The sequence below is a fragment of the Malaclemys terrapin genome, chromosome 5 (genome assembly GCF_027887155.1).
Source record: "Malaclemys terrapin pileata isolate rMalTer1 chromosome 5, rMalTer1.hap1, whole genome shotgun sequence".
Classification (NCBI taxonomy): Eukaryota; Metazoa; Chordata; order Testudines; family Emydidae; genus Malaclemys; species Malaclemys terrapin.
The window spans coordinates 128775478-128802694 of NC_071509.1; the positions used below are offsets into that span (position 1 = coordinate 128775478).

A 27217-nucleotide genomic window follows, 5' to 3' on the forward strand; every position below is an offset into this window, starting at 1 on the left:
ACTCACATTAACGTCAAGTGGGCTTTGGATCAGCGTAGTGGAGAGCAAAATTTGGCCTTGTATTTGAGTGTCATAGCTGGCATTTAGGATGGGCGAACTTCAAAAGGTTCAGGGGGTTAGTTCAGATAAACATCCGGAGTTTCTCTGATCACCTGTCAGGAATGTGGGCCAGTTTCAACAAGGCACTAAACAAATGCTTAACTTTAAGCATATGCCTACTCAGCAGAATGCTTAGGGTGATATCGTGTCCCACTGAAGTCTATGGATATTTTGCTGTTTACTTCAGGGAGCCAGGATTTCACTTCTGTGCTTAAATTTAATCACATGCTTAACTGATAAGTCAGGGTTTTGGCTCTATACATTTATCCAAATCTTAACCAAATTCATATGTGATATTGAAATCCTCATAGGGTCTCTCATGAAACTCCTAGTGTTTTTCTCTGGTTTGGATCAGAAATACTATAAGAATTGAGTATTTCAGTAGTTTTTTTCCCTAGACTTGTCTAGAACTGTGATGTATGGGGCAAAGTGAAGAACTATTATTATTTAATTAATTAATTTATTTTATTTATAACTAAAAGTGTAGAAAATTGGAAGGGGACAAGAAAAAAAATTCAGACTTTTCACTCACATCTATTTAGAATGATGCATAATATGAAGAAAGATATTGGGGATTTTTCTTTCACAGCACAGACCATTTAAAAAAATAAATTGAGTGGTAGAAGCAACTTAATACCTTTTTACTAAAATCTGAAACAGAAACCAGCTGAGACAAATTAGTTAAGAGTTTCAAATTTAATATGGACTAAAATGCTTGTGCCAGAATAAAAAATTATGATATCTATGAAGAGCGGTATAAATGATTAATCATTTTAGTTCAAGGAGATCTATATTTCAAAACATACCCTGCATATTGTCAGCTTTCTGAATCATGAAACAAAGACAGAGAAGTTTGAGTCTTTTCTGTTTAATATTCACCATATATCTTTTTCTTCTAGGATTAATTTGAAAAATGTAAACTACTTAATATTTGTATAACTTTCATATTGATGTGCTATTATAGACCGTCTTGGCCACTTATAAACAGCCAGCATTGTTAGCCTGCTGGTTGCATATTACTAGATATATTTTTATTGAACAGGGTTTACAGTATTATTTTTATTACTATTTGTAAAAATAAAACCCTAAAAAAGTATGATTGAGGATGAGTTAATATTTTATAATTAGATAGGTCTTTTTACCAAGGATATCAAACTTGTCTTCAAATATTAACTCCTGTGAGGTAGCTAACTATTAATATGCCCATTTTACTGTTGGGTAAACTGAGACACAAAAGTTGAAGTGCCAGTTACCAAACTTTGATTACTAGAGTTAGACAGCTAAATCTATATCCTAATTGAATGGCTAAAAATACTGGCAAATTGTAAGGGATCAGGACTGTCTATAAACAGTAATACAACATGTAAGCTTTAGAGATGTCCACCTCTTGTTTCCCATTCTCCTGGTCTACCATGCTTCCTGCTCTATTTTAACGGAATCTGACTGGTGCAAGATTCCTACTTAATGTGTATATGCTCATGTATATTTGTTTGCCTTTTTTTTAATTTCCAGGACACTAGAAGTTTTGGTGAGTTTGAATGAAGGACAGTCTTTGATCTCCAGCTCATTAATAATTACAGCTTCGGAATGTGTAAGTCAATGATTGACATCATTTCATGTAGACGTTGAAATTGTGAGACTTACCGTTTTATGCTTGCGTAACTTTTTGGGTGGGAGAATCTCTAATCAGAGCAGAGCTGCATTAACCTATTAATAATGTGTGAAAAGGAATAGCTGTGAAACCATACCTAAGCACAGGTGCATATATCCTCTAAATCATTAACTGTTGCGAAACGCATGTTTATGTTCTTCATTTAATTTCTGTGCACGCAGGCAAGCTTCGCTGATTGGATGTGCTTAATGAAAGGATTGGTATTTGGCAGATTTTTCTGCAGTTATAGTATGTGAAATGACTCATTTATTATTTCCCATTAAGGTGGCACACAACTATACTAGTTAGCATTCCAATCTACATAGGGTTGCCAACTTTCTAATTGCTGAAAACCGGACACCCCTGCCTTGCCTCTTCCCCTAGGTCACGCCCCTGCCCCGCCTCTTCCAGGAGTCCATGCCCCCTGATCCCTGCTCTTTTCCCAAGGCCCCAACTCCTGCCCCGCCTCTTCCCTTCGAGGCCCTGCCCTCTGCTCACTCTCCGCTCCTAGGAAGCTGGTGTGATTGAGCAAGGTAGTGCTGATTCTTAGATGAGACTTAGAACAGCATGAGAGGTTTAAAAGAAGTGTTTATTCTTTGTCTTTTGGAAAACGTTTTTCTCATACTTGATTTCTTTCTACAACAAAACTCCAGAGAAAAATCATGTGGAGAAACCCTCTAGCCTTAGGAGCATTCGTTAAATGTCTCACCTGTTCTGTAGGTAGGCTTTCCACACACACACCTGCTTAGGGACTTTTTTATTTTTAAAAGAGAACTGATTACACGCTCAAATGAAGCAAACCTAGCCCTGGTCTACACTGGGGGAGGAACCAATCTAAGTTAAGCAACTTCAGCTACGTGAATAACGTAGCTGAAGTTGACATACTTAGATCAACTTACCATGGTGTCTTCACCGCAGTGAGTTGACTGCTGCTGCTCCCCCGTCGACTCTGCCTGCGCCGTTCGCAGGGACAGCGCTCGGGGATCAATTTATCGCGTCTAGACTGGAGGCGATAAACTGATCCCCGCTGGATCGATCTCTGCCCGCCAATCCAGCGGGTAGTGAAGACATACCCCAATGAACAGATTCAGTGTGGTATTGTACAAATAAATATTGACATTTGCCCAATATGCATCTATTTGCAATTGTGTCCTAATACTTAGGGCTTGTCTATATTAGAAAAGTTGTACAGTCTTAACTAAATTAATTTGAAGTCTGTATAGTTAAATAGGTGATACCCCCCTAATGTAGATGCACTTAAACCCATTTAATCCTTGTTTAGCATGTATTAGTAAATTACTAAATTAAACTAAGCTAATTTAAGTGAGAGTTAAACAGGTTTAAGTGCATCTACATTAAGTGAGAAGTACCACCACCACTAATATAAAAAACAAAGTTTAAAAATCTTCTTATAACTTGGTTAAAACCCCATCCCACCTCTTTTCTATGAGTTATTAGATACCAAATGGTACAGAAATGTGATTTTTTTCTTGTGGTGAGGGTGAATGAGAAGTTCCACAAACTTAGAAAAGGAAAGTTTCAGCTGTATAAACAAGAATGCCTTGCTAAAACATATCCCAAGATAATGCCAAACAAACCTGGCAGCGTTTGTAATTCTGCTATAAAATGCAGCAAACCATTTGCCAAGCTGCTGCTAGCTAGCCGCCCCATTTTCCATAGTCCTAATCAACTTGTTTCTGTTTTAGAATCTCTAAATTTGGTACCTTTTTTTTTTTTTTTTTTTTTTTTTTTTGGCTTCTGGCATATTATGCACAGTAAGATTTGTTTTGTAGAAATTAAGTCTTTTTAGGTGTCTAAATAGTTCTTTGAAAAGCTGGCAAGTGACTTTTGGCTGGTTAAGACAGTATTTTATTTTAAATCCGACTTATTTTTAAAATTGCCACTAGAATAAGCATCTGGGAATATTGTTTGAATAGAAATGTACTAATCCACACTCTTGAGAACTCACAAAAATGTAGCCTTACCCAAAGATGTGAGTGGGCAGTAACTGGCAGTGAGGGGTTCGGGGATTGTAGAGGCACTAACTTGCATGGAGGGGGAATGAGGTGGGGGGGGCACTAGGGTTTTGGGAGAGCAGTAAGTGTCATTGAGGAGGTGTGGGGGGTACGGAGGGAGCAGTAACTGGCATTGATGGGGCATGGGGGGAGGACTAACTGGAACTGATGGGGCATGCTGAGCTAGGACACTAAATGGCAGAGAGGGGGCGCTAGAGTTGGGGGACCACTAACTGGCAGCAGCGGGGTGCGTGGTGGGGAGAGGCGGTAAGAGGCATTGTGTGTGTGTGTGAGGCAGTAATGGGCAGCAGAGGGGCAGTAATGGGTGGGGATCAGTCCCCGGAGTGGGAAAATTGGGGCACAGTGGGGTGGAGAGTGGGGCAGACAGGATCCGCCCCCCTCCTCCTGCCCCTGACAGCGGCTGTGCCAATACCTACCTCTCCACTGGAGAGGCTGGAGCCAGGTCTGGGAGCCAGCCAGTTTTCTCCATCAGCAGCAGCAGCAGCTGAGTAGCTGCCTCTCTTTCTGCCCTCTCAGCAGGGAGGCTGATCACAGTTACTCTGGTAACTGGACTTTTAGTGTCCGGTCAGCTGTGATGACTGGATACTGCCAAGTCCCCTTTTTGACCGGACTTTCCGGTCGAAAATGGCAACACTAAGTCTCTGCAGGATTCCGGGCAAAAGGAATGTTACCATATGCATTATGCTCAATTTCCAGATAACATACAAAACATCTTTTACACTAATGCATGATTAACTGGTTATCCTCAACACCCGACATAGACTGTCTATAAAGAGTTTCCCTCCTTTTCTATCACCATTGCTTCTGGTTTGCTAACTACTTCAGAAACTGCTGAAGACAGACCCAGTCAGAGAACTATTTGGAGAGGGGAAAGCCGGGGAAATCTTCCTTCCCCTCTGGGCAGTCTCTTTGCTGCCTCTCAGCATTCCCTAGCTTGTCAGCTAAGGAATATATGTTTTCAATATGTATGGTGCATATGTTTTTCCTATAGCTATGCATTATTATATGCTAAACGTATTACAACATATTATTTACTACAGTCTGCTGCTGCAACTCTGAGGCCTTTGGATGACTTTCCTCACCCTTTAGGGACCTGCCTTCACTACAAGTATAGTTGTATCAGAGGAGTTAGTTAGGATACAATTGTCCACTGACCCAGTTACAACTTGGTTCCATTTTACAGTGTAGATGGGTCCATAGTGGTGATGTAAAGCCTGAGGTTGTATAGATGGAACTCAAGACTTTAGCCCAGTTATGGAAGATTGGTTATGGACCTGGTCTCATCTACACTACAAATTATAACAATGTTATAATTAGGTCAGGGGCAAACCAAGCTGGAACCAGATCTCCTGATATAGTGGTATTTATATTGTAGATAGCTTTCATATAGAATAGGGGGTTTCGGAGGCTTTTGTGAAAGGATCAAATACTTGCACGAAATGTTTGCCCTTTTTAAAGCATGCCTGTACTGTGGCTTTACTTTCAGGTCGGTAAATATATGAGACTATGCATTCTGCTGTTCATTGTGTGTGGACATGCCCAGTTCCTATTGAAATCTGTAGGAGTTGTGAGCACACAAAGGGCAGAATTGACCATTTGTGTTTGTTAAAGGGAGAGAAAAGGAATATAAATAATATTCGTGTCGTGCAAAATATAGATGAGTTCCCCAGGAACTCGGTCACTCTGTACTTCCAATCACCCCCCTTTTTAACCTATCATTTTGCGTGGTTTTCCACCAACAGATTGTTGTTCACAGGGAGTTAACCTGGAGAAGCCAAGCTTATTTTTTTCAACCCTTTTAAAATTGCGACTATGGATAATTTTGGGGGGTTGATGTCAGCACCAACTCAGGTTTTAGGATTTGGTGGAAGGAGTCTGAATGACGCTAGAATTGAGGCAGCTCACCAAACCTAAATCACGCTGAGACACTTAGGCTACAAACCTTATAATGGATTCATCTATTACCACCTGATGTCATGATGATGTATCAATGGATGATGATTCAACATCTTGAATTAATGACATAAGGATACAGGAGGATGCTTTGTCATGACACCGGATATACTTCTCTTCCCTTTTTCTTCATCCTTTCAGAGGGGCGAGTGGGCCACTATATGCTGAAACTATGAATTTACCATGACCACATATAAATCTACATGCTGACAGTGCAAACAAACTTAAAAAAAATACAGCATCAACGCAAAACAAATCCTACTAAATCATTTTATTCCTCTGCTCCGTTCATGGCAAAACCTTAACCCATTTTGTTTCTCTGTGGTTAAAAGTTTTCAAGCAGCAGGAAGCAGAATGACTACAGACGTGAACTGACAGGAAATCCAGCACTACTTCTGCTCATCTTTTTTCTTTGTAAACCCTCATGTCATGCATTGTGCAGTGAAGGAAGGGCCATACAAGGAGAACTGTTGTTTCCATAGTAGCAGATGGGCAACTGCATAGAAATGGGTCACTGCTCGAACACTGAGCTAATTCTAATGGCAGAGCAGCTGATGGCTAACCTGGTACAAAAGTTACAGCCTTCAACAGCAAACTGAAGTTGCGGCAGAAAAAACAAACAAAAAAGGTGTTGCAGCGAGGCCTGGCCATTATTTACTTATGATACCATCTTAAATGGTCTCCTAACATTTACACATTATTAGTCATCATTTGAGTAGGGCTTGATTCTCCTCTTATTTACACCAGCATGACTTCAATACAATGACTCCTACTTTACTCTGGCATGAGAGGAGAATCAAGCTGAATCCTTTGCCTTTTTTTTTTTTTTTGGTCCCCCTATGAAATGTGAATACGTCTCATTCACACAAAGCACATCACTGATTTCCCCTTAATGTTGTTCCAAATCAGCATGCTGTGGAGCACACTATACCCAGGATTTAGAAAAAGAGCACGCAGAGGATGTGGGTTTGGGGCTTTTAGCCACTTCTGTTCTCCACGTCCTCCCTTAAAAATAAGGTTAGAGGTGCAGTCTAAGACTTTTTGAGAGTCATCCTTCACACACTGACAAAAGCGGCAAAATGGGCTGACAGCTAACTTGAAATAGGCTAAGCGTAATCCCTCTCTGTGTGCCTCTGAGAGTGTGGCTCTTTAAGAGCCTCATGGCCCAATTAGCCTAGGCCTAAGTGGCACCATTTAGCCTTCGGCCATCTTTGCTAGCATGCATGAGCCAAAGCAGTGACTTTGTGTGACTTGTATGACCTTGTGAGACTATCTGAGTTTAAAGGTCTCAGTGGAGTATCTGTCTATTGAGAGAGACAAGGGGTTGAGGTAGTACCTTTTATTGAACCAACAGTCATGGCTCCTTAAAATTCCACATGTCCCGTTGGGTTAGACGGAAACTTCTTGTTATCCCATAACTGTCTACACTAGGTTCCTTTGCATCTTCCTCTGCAGCAACTGGTATTTGCCACTGTCGGAGACATGATACTGAACTTGATAGACCACCGGTTACATCCAGTCCGGTAGTTCTTATGTTTTTTTTCCCTGCAGGGCAAGATGAGCATTCAGACTTCAGGACTATAATTAAATCTTTATTTTTAGAATGCCAAACACCATGGTATAGGAGCCCTATACATAGGGCCCTACCAAATTCATGGGCATGAAAAACACGTCACAGACCATGAAATCTGGTCTCCCCCTGTGAAATCTGGTCTTTTCTGTGCTTTTACCCTATACTAGACAGATTTCACGGGGGGAGACCAGCATTTCTCAAACTGGGGATCCTGACCCAAAAGGGAGTTGCAAGGGGGTTGCAAGGTTATTTTAGGGGGTTTGCAATATTGCCACCCTTACTTCTGTGCTGCCATCAAAGCTGGGTGGCCAGAGAGCAGTATCTGTTGGCTGGGCACCCAGCTGTGAAGTCAGCACCCTGCCAGCAGCAGCGCAGAAGTAAGGGTGGCAACACCATACCATACCACCCTCACTTCTGTGCTGCTGCCTTCAGAGCTGGGTGGCTGGAGAGTGGTGGCTGCTGACTGAGGGCCGAGCTCTGCAGGCAGCAGCGCAGAATTAAGGGTGGCAACACCATACCATACCACCCTCACTTCTGCACTGCTGCTGGCGGTGGCTCTGCCTTCAGAGCTGGGCTCCCAGCCAGCAGCCGCCGCTGTCCAGCTTCCCAGCTCTGAAGGCAGCACTGCCCCCAGGACCAGTGCAGAAGTAAGGGTAGCAGTACCACAAACCCCCGTACAATAACTTTGTGAGCCCCCACAGCTCCTTTTTGGGTCAGGACCCCTACAATCACAACCCTGCGAAATTTCAGATTTAAATAGCTAAAATCATGAAATGTATGATTTTTAAGATCCTATGACCATGAAATTGGCCAAAATGGACCGTGAATTTGGTAGGGCCCTACCTATACACCCCTCCTGGGACTCTACTTCCTATTCTCTTTCCTATCAATGGTTGCAGACTGAATTGATGATCTGGCAAACAGCTTTCCTTAGGCAGCTCTTAATGTAATCCTTTAAAGTCATTAGCCACTGGATGCCTGGTGTACCTGTGCCAGTGACCTTTTCCCCCTCCATATTAAGCCTGATTCTCCTCTCACTTGTGCCAGTTTCACATCAGTATAACTCCATTGACTTTGTGGAGTTACTCCTGACTTACACTGGAGTAAATGAGAGGAGAATTGGGCCCATTATTTTCCAAGTGTGATTTGTGCAGTGATGGCACACACTGGTCTGGAACACAGGTCCATAAAATGGCACAGGTACATGAGTTTCAATGTTCTTTGTTTTACAGTTCAAAGTTTTGTGCCCTGTCATATTCTATATTGATGCTGTGTCCAGTCCTTTAAAATAGCCTATGCCTCTGAGTTTCTCCAAAACCAAGAATACATAAGGCACTGGAGAACATATACATTACCTTTTAATCTCTCTTCTGCTCTGTTTTGTAGTTGATACACATCATTCATTTTATCATACAGCTTCTTTAAAGCATCCTGGTTTACCAGGTACATTCCTCGGTTCCCAGAAGGGGAGGGAACTAAATATACAAGGTGTCAGAGGAGCTAACTAGGGGTGAATGTGGCCCAGAGCGGGCCTGATACTAAAGGCTTCATAAAGAGTTTTTTCTGAGTAAGATCCGCAGAAAGAGGGTCCGGCAAGTAGGAATGTATGTGAATCAAGATGTATGTGAATCAAGATGTAACTGGTTTGGGGGAGGGGGGGGGGCGGGAGGAAGAGACGAAAAACATTTATTAATGAGATAGAAATTGTTAACATCATCCAGTGACTCTCTTTTCCCTTCTTGTTTCTCCATAGTCGAATGGTATAGCTGCCCTTATTGCCATTCTTGTGCTGTTACTTTTGGTGGCTATTGGTCTTTTATGGTGGTTCTGGCCTCTTTGTTGCAAAGTGGTAAGTAAAAAAACGTAAATGGCTAATTTGGACGTATGACCTATAACTGTCACCAAACTCTTGTTGGGAAATATAGATTATTTTTCATATATGTTTCTTGAAAGCAAGTAGTAGAGCAGCACAGTTGCTGTATAGAATGGATTAAGTACAAGAGTTTATATACTAGATGAGACGTAGGTTTGGGATATCTTTCTCAGTGGTATATTGTAAGCCACAGAAAAGGTCTGTTTAATAACGGTAAAGTAACTGTGTTCTTTAAAGCAGTTGCTGCTTTGACAGAAACCTAAGCACAGATGAACCAGGATAGGAAGACTGGTGTCTCTCGTTTTGGCTCTTACCCGAATGCCATATTTCTGTAAAATCTTTCATAAAAGCTTTTCCTCTATTATTTGAAAGTTGAGGCTATAATGGTGTGCAGATGTTTTTCTGAAATCAAGGACTATTTTAAAAGCACTAGCACTAAAATTGATATTTGTAGTCCATTATGGACTCTCAAGTTGCAAATCCTTTATTCTCTTATTAATCCCTTGCAAAAAATGAAATTGTCAGCCTGTCTATATTACATATATTACATCTACTTTCATCTGAATAATGAACATTCTTTATCTCAAAACAGCAGTCCGCAATGGTGCTTCAATTCCCTCCCACACACATGCATGGCAGGAGTTTGAGATTGGTGGATTTTGATGAGGTGGCAATTTCTTCCAACCTGGCACTGTATTCCGTCTACCCAGATTTGTCACAGGGGAGGTCTCCTTGGGGTTGGGGCAGTGAAATATCATCCCTCTTCCCAAATGCTCCAAGGCTGTTACTGAAGCACTGAGGTTGCAGTTATTCCCACTGCTAACTGGAAGCAGGTTGTGAGGACGAGAGGGCCTCAAAACTGGCATAGAGGTACTGGACCTCAGCCTTCTGCGGATCTCCCATGTTCTACTCTTTCCAAGAGCAGAGCCAATGGCCCTTCTCTAATGGGAAAAATCCTTCCCCTGTCCCACCCTTCACAGGATTGTCCCAAGACATCTCCAGGAGGATATCTTTGGGTCATGTTCTTTAGACTCATAGATGTTAAGGTCAGAAGGGACCAACGTGGTCATCTACTCTGACCTCCTGCACATTGCAGGCCACAGAACCTTACCTACCCACTCCTATAATAGACCCCTACCCTCTGGCTGAGTTACTGAAAACCTCAAATCATGGTTTAAGGACTTCAAGTTACAGAGAATTCACCATTTACACTAGTTTAAAGCTGCAGAGGAAGGTGAAATACCCCCAGGGTCTCTGCCAGTCTGACCAGGGTGTGGTTTTAGGGCCTAGTGCTACAATAGCACTGAGTTCTGAACACTCAGTGAACTTTCTTATCAAATACTGACACTTCAATAGTTTTTGGTTTGACAGCCATGTCCTTACATTAGAGAGACAAGGTGGGTGAGGTAATATCTTTTATTGGCCCAGCTTCTGTCCTGAAAGACAAGCTTTCAAGCTTACACAGAACTCTACTTCAGGTCTGGGAAATGTACTCTGTCACAGCTAAACACAAGGTGGATAGTTTAGCATAGGTAGTTAATGCATATTTCGAGGGGCCATTCAAGGTGAGGTGTCCCATTAATACCTCTTCAGTCCTGGGGGGCGGGGAAGGAGAAAAAAAGATGTGTGTTTGTGTGGGAGGGTGGTTAAGTGGGCTATAGATTGTTGTAATAAGCCATAAAGTCAGTGTTTCTGTTCAGTCTTATTGAGCTCCAAGGTTCATTTTTTGAAGATGTTGTACAGGTTTCCTTTGAGAATGAGGAAAAAGAGGTCAGATACAGAGTGATCTCTTTATGAAAAGTGTTCACCCACAGGTGATATGGTGTTTTTATCTTTTATCATTTTTCTGTGTGATTGTAGTGATTGTCTGGCTTCACCTACATAGTGGTCATTGGGGCATTTAGTGCACGGGATGAGGTATGCCACATGACAGGCATGTATCTTGAAAGGTGTTGTGGGGGGTGTTGATCATTATAGCAGTGGAGATATGTGTACAGATTTTACATCTGTTGTTCTGGCAGGGTCTGGTGCAGCTCTGAGTTGGTGTGTCCTGGTCTATGGGAAGCTTGCTTCTGATAATGAGCTTGGAGAGGTTGGGAGGGGCTGTTTCAAGTCCAGAATAGGGGGTTCAGGGAAGATTTCTTTCAGGATGTAGTCTCCATCTGGTATGGGTTTTAGTTGTTTGATACCATGGATTCCCGTGTGGAGTGGTAGGGGACAATTAGGGGTGTGCAGTTGGAGGGAGTTCTATTTCTGTATTCTGTATTGAAGTTGTGGTGGAAATCTATGATGGAGTCTGGAGAATGTCTGTTGTAGCTCAGGTATATCATTGGTGTCGTGGTGCATTTGTCCAGAAATTCTTTTTCAAGGTGGCCCATGAAGCGGTTGGCATAATGAGGAGCCATCCTAATACTCATGGCTGTTCCCATGGTTTGGACTAAGTGTTTGCTGTTGAATATAAAATTGTGATGAGTGAGGATTAAATGGATGAGTTTGATGATGTGTTTTGGGTGGATGTCTGTAGGTTGTCCATTGTCTTGTAAATATTTGAGGCAGACAGCGATGCTGTCGTTGTGAGGGATGTTGGTGTATAGTGAAGTGGCAGCCATGTGGCAAAGATGATGTTCTGAGGAAGGTTGTTAATGTTGCAGAGATTCTGGAGGAAGCTGGCCCTTTGTATGATGAGTGGTTTGAGCTTCTATGAGACCATCCTCAAACCACTTCGGTAAGAGTGCCATGGGCAGATATGTTGGGTCTGCCTGAGTTCCCTTGTTTGTATACCTTGGGAAGCATGTAGAACAGGGGTGGGCAAACGGCCCGCAGGCCACATCTGGCCCGCCAGCCATTTTAAGCCAGCCCTCGAGCTCGTGCTGGGGAGCGGCGTCTGAGGCTAGGGTGACCAGACAGCAAATGTGAAAAATCAGGACACGGGATGGGGAGCAATAGAAGCCTATACAAGAAAAAGACCCAAAAATCGGGACTGTCCCTATAAAATCGGGACAGGGCTTGGCCCACTCCAGCTGGGGAGCAGGGTTGGGGGCCGCGCCACACAGCTCCCAGAAGCAGCAGCATGGCCCTGCTCTGGCTCCTATGCGTAGGCGCAGCCAGGGGGCTCTGCTCTGCACGCTGCCCCTGCAGCTCCCATTGGCCGGGAACTGCAGCCAATGGGAGCTGCAGGGGCAGTTCCTGCGAGCAGGGCAGAGTGCTGAGTCCCCTGGCCGCGCCTCCGCATAGGAGTCAGAGAAGGGACATGCCTCTGCTTCTAGGAGCCGTTCTCCATGCCCCAACCCCTTGCCCCAGCCCTGATCCCCCTCCCACCCTCCAAACCCCTCAATCCCAGCCCAGAGCACTCTCCTGCACCCCAAACCCCTCATCTCCAGCCCCACCCCAGAGCCTGCACCCCCAGCCAGTGCCTGCACCCCAACCCTGATCCCCCTCCCACCCTTCAAATCCCTTGGTCCCAGCGCAGAGCACCCTCCTACACCCCAAACTCCTCATACCCAGCCCCACCCAAGAGCCTGCACCCCCAGCCGGAGCCCTCACTCTACCCCTGCCCCAGCCTGGAGCCCCCTCCCGCACTCTGAACTCATTTCTGGCCCCACCCCAGAGCCCTCACCGCCCTCCCACACCCCAACCCCAATTTTGGGAACATTCATGGCCCGCCATACAATTTCTATTCCCAGATGCGGCCCTCGGACCAAAAAGTTTGTCCACCCCTGATGTAAAACCCTGGGTTGGTTTTGTGGGGGATGAAGTTGTAGAGTTTCTCTTTGGAGTTGTTTAAGGAAGAATTTTGATATCCTTAAATTCCTGGGTAAATTGTGGTGTGGGGTATGTTTTGAGTTCTTTATAATGGGTGGTGAGAAACAGTAGTCTACTGGCCTTGTGAACATAGTCATCGTGGTTGAAGACTACGATTGTGTCCCCTTGAACTGTCACAGAAAAATAAGACAAACACCAGATCAACTCTGGGTAAACACTTTTCATAAAGTGATCACTCTATAACTGACCTCTCAGTCCTCATCCTCAAAGAAGACCTGCACAATACCATCAAAAGATGAGCCTGGGAGCTTAAATTCTTAACTTTGCTAGATACTAAAAATCATGGACTGAATAGAGACACTGGATATAGAGTTTATTACAACAACATATAACGCACTTAACCCCCTCCCACAGCTTCCCCCCCTTTTCCTCTTCTCTCCCCATGATTAGAGAGGTGTTAATGGGACACTTAATTTTGAATGGTCTTTGAAATACATCTCAAGAAGTTATGCTAAACAATCTGATCCACCTTGTGACATTCTGAGTATATTTTCCAGACCTGAAGAAGAGCTCTGTGTAAGCGTGAAAGCTTGTCTCTCACCAACAGAAGTTGGATTAATTAAAGATGTTACCTCACCCATCTTGTGTCTATAATATCCTGGTACCAATGCAGCTACAACAACACTGCAAATCCTTAGATTATGATAATGTTCTCTTATTCCTTCCTTCTATTCCACATTCAGCATGTTAACATTATTCATTATCCCAGTTAGTTGCCTATTACTGTCTTCGATGTAAATGTCCTTGACTATTGATCACTCCTTCAAGAACATTAGAGAAACGGTGGATGAAACCATAGACATGGTTGTCTTGCTGATGGAAGTATTTAGTTTCATGGGACAGGAAGAGAGCAGCAGCTCCCAAACCTAAAAACTGTTGTATCACCAGAATCAAAACAAAAAGGAATAAAGTTGTTACAGACTTTGAACAAAAACAAATGAGAACTGCAGAAGTTCCTGCCTTCTATTATCTGTAGGCAGTTGGTGGACTACACTTTAGATGACTTAGGTATTCTGCTTAATCATTGGCAGGAGTCAGTTCGAGATGTTAGTTGATCTGCAGTCTATGTACAGTACCAGTTTTTTTTTTTTTGTTTTTTTTTAAAAGGGAGTTCACTGTTGACAGTTCTTTCACTCCTCCTTGAATATCAGAACATATGATTGTATCAAACTGGCTTCAGGCTCTAGTGCTGACATTTCCTAATGCCCACATCACTGGAACATTTGAAAAGTGTTAATGAGTGGATCAAAAGGACTGTTGCCTGAAGCAACTAACTTTTTTTTTTTTTTAATATAAAGAAAATCGGCTCTCCTCCAAACTCAAGTCTTCATTCTTTGTAACTAAGTAAATGAGATGCAGTCCTCCCTGATGATAAAACCAAACAAAAAAAATTGGAGACAAATCAAATTGTACATATGGTTAAAACAGAGAAGTGCTCTTCAGAACCGTCAGTACTGCATTTTACTAATGTGAATGAAGAAAAAAATTCAGGCAATCTTGCAATATTATGTCTTTTAATATCTGCAAATTCTCATACTGTATTTGAATAATTTACTACAAAAAATGCCTAAATTCCCTAGACTGTTTTTTAAAATTGCATTTAATAATGGCTTCCCAGTGAACTTTGCTTTAAAAATCAAATTGGAATAAGTACTGACTCTGTGTGTGGCCTGTCAAAACATAAGGGTGGGAGCATTTTCATACCATTTCTGTCAACAGGGCCAAATATCTGCTACTCAAAGCAGATTATTTTCTTACACCAGTGTCACTTCATGGAGGGGTACATTTTCAAACAAGGTTCATCTTCTGAAGCTGTTAGTAACTGCAGCTGATTAATGCATTAGCTCATTTTAAATCTAGTTTATCCTACAACTCCAGTGAGTTTAGCAGCACCATTTTAGGGCTTGATCTCATGTCCGGTATGTCAGTGGAAAGGCTTCCACTGACTTACAAAGCCTATTGAAGTTGTCATGAGGCTTTTCCTTGATTTCAGTGGGGTTTAGATCAGGCCCTTAATGGGTTTTGGATTAGATTTTTTTTTTTTGGTTCAAATCTTGGTCCCATTGAAATTAATAGGTATTTGGTGCTAATGAGCATTAGCCCACATCATAAAATTAATAGGTATTTTGGCACACTTAGTTGTCTCTGCTTAGGAGAGTCTCAAGGGTGTAAGAAAGAAATGACAGTTTTGAATTATTGATAAATAGTTATATAGGGTGTAGAGGGGCAGACTCACCCCTGAAGCGCCTCCTGCTGGTGGTCTCCTGGAATTAGCTCATTTCAGCATTGGAGCACCCCCTGCAGGCCAGTGGTCTGCCTGTCCTCCAGCCCCCGTGTCCCTCTTTCAGACCCCAGTGCCCTTTTATCTGGGGTGCTGCCCCTTGGCAGTACACCCCTCAGTACTAGGGTCTCCCCTCCCCAGGGAACCCCCACTCACTATCCCTACCTCACCTCAGAATAAGACTACTGCCAGTCACCAACTAGCCCCCACTCCTTGGGGCAGACTGCAGTATAGGCCACTTATCACAGGCAAGGTTGGGTTTGCACCTGCTGTCTTGGCCTACCCCTGGGCTGCCCTCTGCAACCCCCAGTATCCCTTAGCCTCCTACTAGGCCGCAGCCTCTGGTTTTCCAGGTTGGAGCTCCCCAACCTGTTCCCAGCCCTGCTCCACTCAGGTACTCTGTCTCTAGCTCACTGTAGCCAGGCCCTTCTCCCTCTGAAGGCAGAGAGACTGCTTGGCCTTTCGTTCCCAGCCTTTTTATATAGGACCAGCTAAGGCCTGATTGGGGTGTGGCCCAGCTGCAGCTGCTTCCCAATCAGCCCAGTTTAGCCGCTCCCAGCGACAACCTTCCCCCAGGGCTGTTTTAAGCCCTTCAGGGCAGGAGCGGGGTAATCACCCCGCTACAAGGGCCATAATGTTTTATCACTGAGCTATCCCTCCCCCCTATGTTTTATGGCATTTTACTGACAGAAAGGTGTGGTGTTTAGATGTTGCTTGTAATTGTTAGAACTGGGAGCACTGGCTGTTGGGAGTCTGAAAGGACAGGAAACAGGAAGGAGGGGAGAGGAGTTGAAGAGGCTGAGTGAGAGTTACAGAGGGTGCAGCAGCAGCTTGGTAAAGAGGTTTCCACTGTAAAAATAAAGTCCTGTTGAAGTTTGATAGTACCTTGCTGGTTGATACAACAAAAAGCCTCAGCTCTGAAAAGGCCTCAGACAAATAGCAGAAATTTAAGATAATAGATAAAGAAAGTGGAAGGAAAAAGGGATGGGAGTTGAAACAAGATAATGTGAGTTTTATAATATTGAGAGAATCTTATAGGTATTGATCTTTGGATAAACTTCAATGTTTCTTGGTGCCTATGCACATCTTCAGGTGCCTAAATACCTTTGCAAATCTGGTCCGTATCCCCTCTGCTTCAAGTTTCCCATCTATAAAGTGGGCATAATAGTGCTGATCCACTTCACAGGGATGTTATGTGGATTAACTAGTTAATGTTTGTAAAGTCCTCTGAGATCCGGTGCTGGAATGTACTACAGAAACATTATTTATTCATCCTTAAGTTAAAAAGTATGGGAGGAAAAATCATGTTCTAACACACTTTTGCAAGCATGAAACAAACATCCTTCCGTTGAAAGTCCATAATTTGTTCTCCTACCTGTTGAAGGTTCTAAGAACTAATGAACCAGTTTAATATTTTAATTCTGAAGTATTTGGTAATATGTTTCCAGTTATATCATGCATTTACTTTTAACTGTATTCGTTTTAATATCATACATCTATGTGATGCCCACATTTATTTTGGAAGTAAACTATTTTGGTGGCATTATTATCTGAGATGTCAGTGGTGACATCCAAGTTACTTTTATCAAGATTTAAAAAAACATTTCTTCTACATATGATGCCATGAGTCCACTTATTTACTTGATATTCAGAGGCACTGGTGAAGGTAATTAAAGTACTGGAATTAATGGCAGGGATAGGGATAAAATAACATAACGAGTATTTCAATACAAATGTAATTTTGGGAGCTTTTTATGTAGCAGTCATTTTATATATTTTAATCAAATCTGTATTGTACCAATGCACAAAATAATCATGAGTCCTAGTATAGGTGGAGTATTTCTTTTTTCATATCTGAACAATACTGAGGCACAGAAAATCATGACTGTTTGTACAGATAAAGTATTTCTTTACTGTTAGCTTGGCCACAGAGCGAGCCCACCTGTAGTCTGCTAAGTGCAGCTTGTTTCTGTTTTGCAGAAAACTGTTTCTGACTTTAATTTTTGCTATCATCTTAATAAATACATTGGTGCATTTTTTCTGTTTAATGGCTTGTTGGGGATTTTGAGGTGAGTAGCCGGGGAACTCACAGAAGTTCACGCGCTGCATGTGTGTAAGAGAGCAGAAAGAAAGTGGAAGGGGTTTAAGTGGCGTAAGTCTATTTTTTATGCTATATTGCATATTAAATTAAAGACTAAGACTAAGCTAAATAAGATTAGGAGCACTTCATGTAGAGCGAATAGTGGGCTTTTATTACTAACATGAAAGCTCCCTGGCATGCGCTCGCCTTCCTGTTTTCCACTCTGTTGACAAATTGTTAATATTTATGTGCCAGAAACCCCGTGGATGGCTATAAATTAGAAACGAACCTCCTTAACAGGAGGGATTATTTTCCAGTAGCAATTTAAGAATGCTTGTGAATGTAGCAACACCGCACTGTAGGCATTCCACACTGAGCACCACAAAGGAGAGCCATTTTGAAATTATAGATCTGAAATGTGAAAGCTGCAGAAATAATTTGGGTGGATAGTTTAAAGGCCTAGAGTTGATCTTGAGTTTCCGGAAAGCATTTCACACTTGTCACTGGGCCAGAAATTCTCCATATGACATGAGAAAGCTGGTTTATAGTTAAGCAAGTCCTGAGATAGGCTTTTGGGCTGCCTTTTGCTGATACTGACTAATTAACAACATCGGACTTCATCACTGGCTTTTACTTAGAATGACTGAACCTTATCCAATTAGTAAGTAAATGGGCAGTCATGTCCCAAAGAGTGCCTGTCAACGAGTTGATTTTATTTTATATTAGAGGGATGGTGTTCATCCCCACACACGTTTGGTAATCAGGAGTCCAGGGAGTTGCAACAGCAGTTGCCAGTTTGTGAAGAAACATTGGGGATTCATAGCGGAATGGTTAACAACTAAGGTACTCTATCAGATTTTGAAGGTCATTTGCAGTCGCTGACAGCTGTCACTCATGCTTCTCTTTGTATTGTTTTTAGGTCATCAAGGATCCTCCACCACCACCTCCAGCTCCAAAAGAGGTACAGTATGAGGATGTTTGTTGACCCTTACAAGAAGACATCATCCTAGCATACCACCAGTTACATTAATTACATTACACCATCCTATTAAATATTGCTGTATATTACAAACCAGCTCTTTTCCCCCAGTTGCTGGAGAGAAAAGATGTCACAGTGGTTAGGGCATTTTCCTGGCACGTGAGAGACCAAAGTTCAGGTCCCAGATCTGTCCACAGACGACTTCTGTGACCTTGGGGAAGCTGCTTTTTTTGTGCCTCCATCTGTGAAATGGAGGTAATAGCACTTCCCTATCTCACAGAGAGGTTTGGAGGATAAATACATCGAAAAGATATGAGGTCCTCAGATATTACATTGGTGGGGACCATGTAAGTACCACAGATAACTAGCTACTCTAGCCACAATTCCTCCTTAACTAGCGCCATCCCCTCTTTGGGCTGCATCTGTCCCACCTTGTTAAAAACAAAATAAAATAATCAAAGGTACTATATTTTTGATGCTGATAATAATGATACTTGGTGCTTATCATATGTGATGCCCAGTTTTATTTATTTAAAATAACAGTAAAACCCACCATAACAAGAAACTTGAAGCTTCCTAACAGCGAACGATCTTAAAATAACAGTTCATGACATACACTGAATTAACTCAGTCAGACAGTAAATTAAAGCACCAATAAAACCCTTTAATCATCCCCTGCCCCCTTGTTCTCCTCCAGGTACATATTCTAAACTTCCTCCCAAAATTCTTTCAAATAAATGGCTTTGTGTTGCATGTGTGCTCCTGCACAGGCCAGACTGCTAGAATTCTGGGTGGCATCTGACCCACCTTTTTAAAACAAAATAATCCAAGATACTGTATTTTTGTTGCTGGTAATCATGATACTTGGTGCTTATCATATGTACAGAGTTCTGTACAAATAACCAACTACAAATATTGCTTTGTTTTATTACTGAATATTAAGCTTGTAGTGATCAATGGCTCCATGTCTAGTTGGCAGCTGGTTTCAAGTGGAGTGCCCCAGGGGTTGGTCCTGGGGCCGGTTTTGTTCAATATCTTCATTAATGATCTGGAGGATGGCGTGGACTGCACTCTCAGCAAGTTTGCAGATGATACTAAACCGGGAGGAGTGGTAGATACGTTGGAGGGTAGGGACAGGATACAGAGGGACCTAGACAAATTAGAGGATTGGGCCAAAAGAAACCTGATGAGGTTCAACAAGGACAAGTGCAGAGTCCTGCACTTAGGACGGAAGAATCCCATGTACTGTTACAGACTAGGGACCGAATGGCTAGGAAGCAGTTCTGCAGAAAAGGACCTAGGGGTTACAGTGGACGAGTAGCTGGATATGAGTCAACAGTGTTCCCTTGTTGCCAAGAAGGCTAACGGCATTGTGGGCTGTATAAGTAGGGGCATTGCCAGCAGATCGAGGGACGTGATCATTCCCCTCTATTCGACATTGGTGAGGCCTCATCTGGAGTACTGTGTCCAGTTTTGGGCCCCACACTGCAAGAAGGATGTGGAAATATTGGAAAGAGTCCAGCGGAGGGCAACAAAACTGATTAGGGGGCTGGAGCACATGATTTATGAGGAGAGGCTGAGGGAACTGGGATTGTTTAGTCTGCAGAAGAGAAGAATGAGGGGGGATTTGATAGCTGCTTTCAACTACCTGAAAGGGGGTTCCAAAGAGGATGTATCTAGACTGTTCTCAGTGGTACCTGATGACAGAACACGGAGTAATGGTCTCAAGTTGCAGTTGGGGAGGTTTAGGTTGGATATTAGGAAAAACTTTTTCACTAGGAGGGTGGTGAAGCACTGGAATGGGTTACCTAGGGAGGTGGTGGAATCTCCTTCCTTAGAGGTTTTTAAGGTCAGGCTTGACAAAGCCCTGGCTGGGATGATTTAGTTGGGAATTGGTCCTGCTTTGAGCAGGGGGTTGGACTAGATGACCTCCTGAGGTCCCTTCCAACCCTGATATTCTATGATTCTGTGAAATGGAGGGCACATGGTAATCCAACTTTGCCTGAGAAAACACAAAAAGACTTCATTAAGGTAAAATTAGGGTTGCAGGCACATACCAGTGTTTTGAATTTATATCACCTTTGAGGAACATTACAATTAACACCCCCACCCTCACCGAAAAGCCCTAAATATTAGAAATCCAGGAAATTCAGAGCTAAGGTTACCACTTTCACAAAACCACACAGTCACACACAAATGACAATTAAGGCCCTGATCCTGCAAAGACTTAGAGGCATATACTAAACTTTCTGTAGCGTGAGCCAGCAGGCCTGATTCTCATTTATACAGAGGCCCCTTTTTACCATTCTGGCATTGTAAAAGGGCCTTAAACTAAGCAAAATTGCAGTTAACAAAAGGTAAAATCAATTCGTAGTTATCACACGAGTTAGGTCAAGTTAAAAACTGTTTCATTTTGAAAAACTTTGTTTCAAATTTTTAGGCTTTTCCCCGCCCTTTCTCTCACTTCTTTTTCCCATCTTCTTCTAGTGGGGGAAAAAAAGTAGGATTTCTCCCCCACCTTGTTTAAAAAAAAAATGTGCCCACAGATACATCGTATATCTGGATAGAAATGGATTATGGTGTGATTCCTCCTCTCGTTACATGTTAAAAATTGCAGATGTTCAAAATTAAAGGCTGTAGGCTTTATTATACTTGTATACACCAGCAGAAAACAGTGCCAAATAATTGTTGGGGCCAGATGTTCTTGAAAATATTGGACAGCTAGTCCAGGATTTGAGCCATCACTTTCACCATCACTCCTTTATCTGAGCTCTCTGATTTAGAGAGATTCAGCTGAACAAACACATTTCTTAAGATGAACTGTAAAGAGAGCAATATGCATTACTTCCAAAATCGATCTGAGAACCCTACATTGCCTTGGGGGCAGAGTTAAGATTGGGATTGTAATTTGAGAATGACTGTCACTTGTGAAAGGGAAACCTTACCTCTGAAATTCCTGGGGTTCTAATTTTTTTTTTCCTCTTAACTTGTAAGTCTGATAGTGACGACCCACTGACAAATGCTTGCAACTTTGACTTCCCTTAACAAAATGCTTTGGTGTTAGAAGTTCTTTCTGTTTGGAAATCGTCCGAACATAGGACTGGGGAGGGATGAAACCTTGGGTTGGTGTCAGATTGGGGTGGGGACATTCTCCCCCTTCCAGATGGTTTGCTGAGATGTGCAGGAGAAGAGCCTGTCGTTTGTGCACTTCCTAATATCTGCAGGAAAGGAGATTTTACCAGAGTTGGAATTCCTTTCTGAGGACCTCATGAGATCTATGGAAGTGGGATGGAAAAGGGGAAAGCAGAGGGGAACCACGCTGCGGGATTAGCCTTCTATTCCTGTGGATATCATGAGCTTCACAGGAGCAAAATCCACTCCTGGGGTATAGAGAAATAGGTCTTGTCTTGGTGAGCACCTTAGGGAATATCCAACAGAATGTCCTTGAGCTGGTATCTGGATTGGAGATGTGAGCAGTAGAGCAAGGAGGGCTGCCCCTGAAACTGACTGGATGAATCCAATCATTTTAATCATCTACAGTTTGTTCTCAAGCTATGATCTGCCAAAAAAAAAAAAAAGGTGCTACAAGACTCTTCTATCTGTGGAGCCCGCCGCTGTTCACAGTGTGGCTTAGTGTCCAAGAAGCTTTGGAGAATTTTTGTAGGCTGATTCTGCAACCTTCTGTGCTCTGGATAGCAGACCAGGTCACTCAGTCCTGGGCAAGTGGGTGTTCTAGGAGTATCACGGGTGGGTCTGCACATGGGCCTTGATTCAGATTTAAGTGTATGTTCAAGCAGGTCCTTAAGTCAAGTGTGTGCGGCCACAGCTCAGGATCACTTGGTCCAAACGTCACATGGGAGACCAGCGGAATGTGTCTGCTACCCACCCTTGGCCCTCCACTAAGAGCTGCAGATCTGTTGCGATCAGTCTACTGCAGGCTGTTGATGATTCTGCCCCTCTGTCCTTTGGCTATTGCCCTGGGTTTTGTACAGAGAGCAAAGCCATTTTACTGGAGCAGGCCTCTGGTTGGGAATCTGGCTCTTTAAGCACACAACGTTTTTAAAAGAGGGAAACAATGTTAATGATTTTTCTCTCTCAGTGTTTTGTTTGTTCTCATTACTGGAAAGGAGGATAATGGGGTGAATGAGCTCTGATTAGTGGAAAGTCCAGTTTATTAAATGGCTTGAGAACACTGGTCACAGTTTGGGACACTTCTGATGGTTGCCAGCGATGTTCTCCCATGTGCAAAAAACATTTCCAAGCGTGCCCAGATAGCACGTTAAATAATGAAAACTGCTAGCCATGTGAGTGCCTTTAAAATCTGCTGCTGTCACACTAGAGTTATATTTAAGTCTGGAAAACTCTGTTTGTGAACACTAATAAAAGCATGTGCTAGAAAAGAACTTGGTGCAAAAAAATGTTTTTGACTTTATGGACAGGAAGAAGAAGAAGAAGACCCATTGCCTAACAAAAAATGGCCGACAGTGGATGCTTCCTACTACGGAGGACGAGGAGTGGGAGGAATTAAAAGAATGGAGGTTTGTACTCTGGAAAGAAAGAGAAACACTGATGCTTGAAAATACAAGTTTTCTGAGGCTCAAGTTGATGGCAACAAAGTGTGGTGGAAATATAATTGTATCATGTTTGCTTGCTTCCCACTGACATCAGCCTCCTAAAATGTTTACCCTCTGAAAGAATCCTAAGCGTATCTCAGCAGATTATGGAAGAACTGATTTCATTAGTTCCATTTGATCTGAACTCTAAATAGATGCTGAAAGGCATGCTGATTCCATCAAGCTAATGAGGAGGAGAGTGAGAGCCTTTTTGAGTGTTTTGGAAGAAATTGCAGCGTAACATAAGTACTCCAACTGTGGGCCAGCCAAACGCACTGACAATAGTGACATTAAGGAGAGGCTTGATCCGTAAGGAACGCACAGCTACAACAGTGCCTGTCTTTGAAGAGACATGATAGCACCATGTTAATTAAAACAGAATGAAAAATGTGCATCCTTATGGGTATGTCCTTATGTCACATTTTATAGTTAAGTCAGCCTGTATGGAATTTGCAAGGCAATTTTCTTGTGCATTTTAACTTGATTTAAAAAAAAAAACCTGTCAGTATCCAAGGTATCAAAACCACAACTAAACATAACTGGGCCCAGTCCTCCTTGAGCGCTCCGGAAATCTGCTTCTGTAAGTGAGGGCAGAATTAGGGCCTTTGGCAGTTCTAAATGATTAGTTTAGAGGAATGTAGATGGAAAAAATGTTTTATGCAGCACCTTTCAAATCCAAGCGATCCCAGAGGGTTTTACAAAGTACACTCGGGCCTCAATTTACACGGTGGTTACGTTCTTGAAAAAATACTGTTCAAATAGAAATCGTGTAAAAATATATCAAGGGCCTATGGGAAATAAGGGTTTAGGTTCCATGCTCACATGATGACCTCCCTAATTTATCCAATACAAGTTTTATTAAAAATTTTTAATGAAATTTAAATTTGCTACCAGCCTTTACTGATGTTGAGGATGAACTTGAAATTATTGATAATGCTGATGTTGTTGAAGTCAGAACTCTGAGGATTCACCTGGCGTGTCTGGGGCGGCCGGGGAGTGTGGAGCGTGGAGCAGTGGGGTGGGCCCTGACTTTGGGTGGGTGGGCAATGGTGGGGGAGGAGAGGCAGGAGGAATTGGGCAGGAGGGATCGCCTCCCCACACCCCTTCCAGCCGGCCTTGCGGAGGGCCATGGACATTCTGGCCAGGCCCCAGCCCCAGCCGCGCACCTGGGGAGCGGGGTCGGGGCATGGGGGCTTGCCCCGCTCCATCCGCCTGGCATTCTAGCCGGGGAGTGGGCAAGCTCCCGCGCCCCAATCGCGCTCCCCAGCTGGAGTGGCGGGTGGGTGGAGCGCGCCTGGGGCAGTGATCCCCTGGCCAGAGTGTCTAACTCCCCTCCAGCCAGCCTTGCAAGTGGTGAATGGGGAGGCAGCCCCGATCCCTCCTGCCCCATTCCTCCTGCCTTCTCTCCCCCGTCATTGCCCAACCACCCGAAGCCGGAGCCCACCCAAGTGTCCAGTCTTGGTTATGCCACTGATCTGCGCATTTTGGTTACCGTGCTGCACCGTGTAAAAGTGAATCCAAACCCTGTACAAAAACAAAGTGTCACATTAATGGACTGTGCCTAACTGAGACCGTGTTAAAAAAAAAAAAAAATGCCATGTAAATCGAGGCCTGACTATAATGAATTGGACTCCAGAGTATGGGTCTGGATTCCCACCTGGGGTCATGGTGAGTCTTCAAATTGCAGAGTTTAAATGGTAACATTTTGAAAATGGGGCATGTTCCTATTAAACAGGAACCTAACACCTAATTTAACATAAATACACCCTTGTTGCAATTAAAAAGTTTACATTTACCACATAGCCATATTTACTATTCTAAGTATAGAGAAAAAACAGTTGCATCTCAGATACCCATGTGTGCAACTACAGGCAGATGTTACCTTATAAGCACTGTGGACCAGATTTTTAAAGGTATGTAGGTTCCTATCTGTAAAATGGAGATGATAATGCTTCTCTATTCTCTCTGAGGCTATGGTCATTATCTGACGTTTGTAAGACACTGAGGTGCTATGGTGTTTGGCCTTATATAAGAATCTAGCTCAATAGATGATAGGACAACTTTGAGAAATCTTCAGGTTAGACAATAATAGGGCAGTGGTTGTGCTGGTAACAAGAGAGTTGCACCTGTGACTTTTAAACTGACGCAAAAGGCTGTATGAACATTCTTAATTCAGTTTTAACCAGGCTTATTTCAGTTTAGCTTGAGTCAGTTCAGAATCATCTTAAATTAAACAGAAGTAAGCCACTTTTACTACTACCGCAATAAGAGTGCCATGCATCGTTTGCACCAGTTTAACTAAATTGGTTTAAAAGCTGATTTTAAGTTAAAGGAGTGCAACTTGCTCATGTGGACAAAGTAGATTGCAAGCCCTTCAGAGCTGGGATCCTGTTCTCTGCTTTGTCTGTGAGTCGTGTAGTGCACTTCTGGCACTAAATTGCATGCATAATAAATTACAGTGAGTATTAGCTCAAACACAGCATTATTTACAAGACATGTTTTAATTTATCGCTGGAATTTTGGCCAGGACAAAGGGCTAAAAGCTGAAACCATTTTGAAATTATTGTTGAAAACACAAACATGGTACAGTCATAGCCAAGACCCTTTTAGGGCCTCTCCTGCGTGGTACTCAGCCCCTCTTGCCCTCTGTGGGAGTTGAGAGTACTCAGCACCTTGCAGAATTGCCCTCTGATCTTTCAGTTACCTTCCGCCTGCATAGCCATGTATGGCAGTGGAGTGTGAGACTTCACCTCTGATTGGTAATACGGGATTCAGTGGCCACTATTAATGGAACAAAGTGGCACAGAATATAGGGGAGGGGAATTCCTGACTTTCAAATTATATTAATCGCCCCTTTCTAGTCCATCTGGGTGAGGAGATATCAGCCCTTAAACCTTTCACTGGATCAGGACTGAATGTTGTCTGTCTGGTGGCTCAGGCAGGTATAATTGTGGAGGTAGGGGGCAAAAGGAAAGATTTCTAGGAAAAGTGAAGGTGAACTGGTCCTGGTGACTCCAGGGAACATTAGGAAGGAGGCTTCTTTTTTACTTGACATTAAACGTGGACACAGAGTTTTCTAGAAACTTGGGTAAATTAAGGAAAAATAGGCAAGTTTTTTAATTTAAAAATTTAAAATTGGGGAAAAAAAAAAAACCCACAGAAACCCTAGAGCTTTCTAAAAAGCTTTGTTTCTCCTACTTGATTTACTCCTGTGACATCAGCCCCTACTGACTCTTCTTTACTGTCACTTCTCTTCTTAGCCACTGTTCTTTCTCTGCCCAGTTTCCTGCTGAATCTTTCTAAAATAAAGTTGATACTGTATGGAAGGGCTCTACCCCTTCATTGTTTTCCCATAGCCTGGTTTACCCTCTTCTCCATCATTCTGATCTCTGACTCCAGTGTTTCCTTTTTGCTACTGAATGTGCTACTGCCTCTAACTCTGTCTATCTTCTCAGCTCTATCCCCCTTTCCTATCCTCCCTTGCTCCTTGTTTCATCCTCTACTTCTCTCTTGTTTCTTCTGCTTATAAGCATGATTTTTTATCCTTGTCGAAAAACTCACTCCTGAACCTACCTTCACCAATGTCCTGACCGCCTCCTCCTTCACCAAGGTCCTCCTTCACCATAGCCTTCTCTCTGCTATGTCATAGAGTCAAGTCTGTGTTCTATTCCTCTGAGTTTCTGTGCTGTTTTCAGTGCATATGGTCAATCAGTCTTCTTCCACTTCCTCTTGTTCCTCTGTGCTTTCCTGATTCTCTTGCAGTCCTGTAGGCAGTGCCTTTACTGTTTCCTTAGATGGGGAAGAAAAGATAGGAAGGCAACAATCTTATAGTGACCCACAGTGTCTCTCCTTTCCTCTCCTCTTCTCTTTCTATACTCTCTCATTAGGTAACTTTCATTCACTTCAGTAGTTTCAGGTACAACCTTTCAGCTCATGACTCTAAAATTTACTTCTGTAGCCTTGATTTCCACCCCTCCAGCCAGTCTCAGACATCTCAGATGTTCTGACACCATCTTTAATTTAATCTCTCCCAAACAAACTTCTTACCTTTGCTCCAAATCCCTTTCCATCACCATAGACATTCCCCCCGTTCTTCCCATCTTCCAGGGGGTTATCGTCTGTCACCATTGGGCCCTTTTTTGCATTCCTTTTTTCTACCATGTCCATTTCTCTCTTTGCCACCAACTCCTTTCCTCTGTTAGGAAAGTCAGATAAGAAGTTGCCTTCCCAGGCAATGCTATTGCTCCTCCATGCTAG

The 27217-nt window shown here is 42.9% G+C and overlaps 1 protein-coding gene across 2 annotated transcripts in view; it reads left to right on the plus strand.

Moving 5' to 3' along the window:
- ANTXR2 (ANTXR cell adhesion molecule 2) overlaps positions 1–27217 on the plus strand; it is a 176099-nt gene that overhangs the window by 71684 nt on the left and 77198 nt on the right. The window contains exons 11-14 of one of the 2 annotated variants that reach the window (XM_054029912.1): positions 1612–1690; positions 9066–9161; positions 18288–18329; positions 22787–22885. In XM_054029912.1, the coding sequence (XP_053885887.1) occupies positions 1612–1690; positions 9066–9161; positions 18288–18329; positions 22787–22885 (316 nt within the window). The remainder of the gene's footprint in view (positions 1–1611; positions 1691–9065; positions 9162–18287; positions 18330–22786; positions 22886–27217) is intronic. The other variant, XM_054029913.1, reaches the window with a different exon arrangement.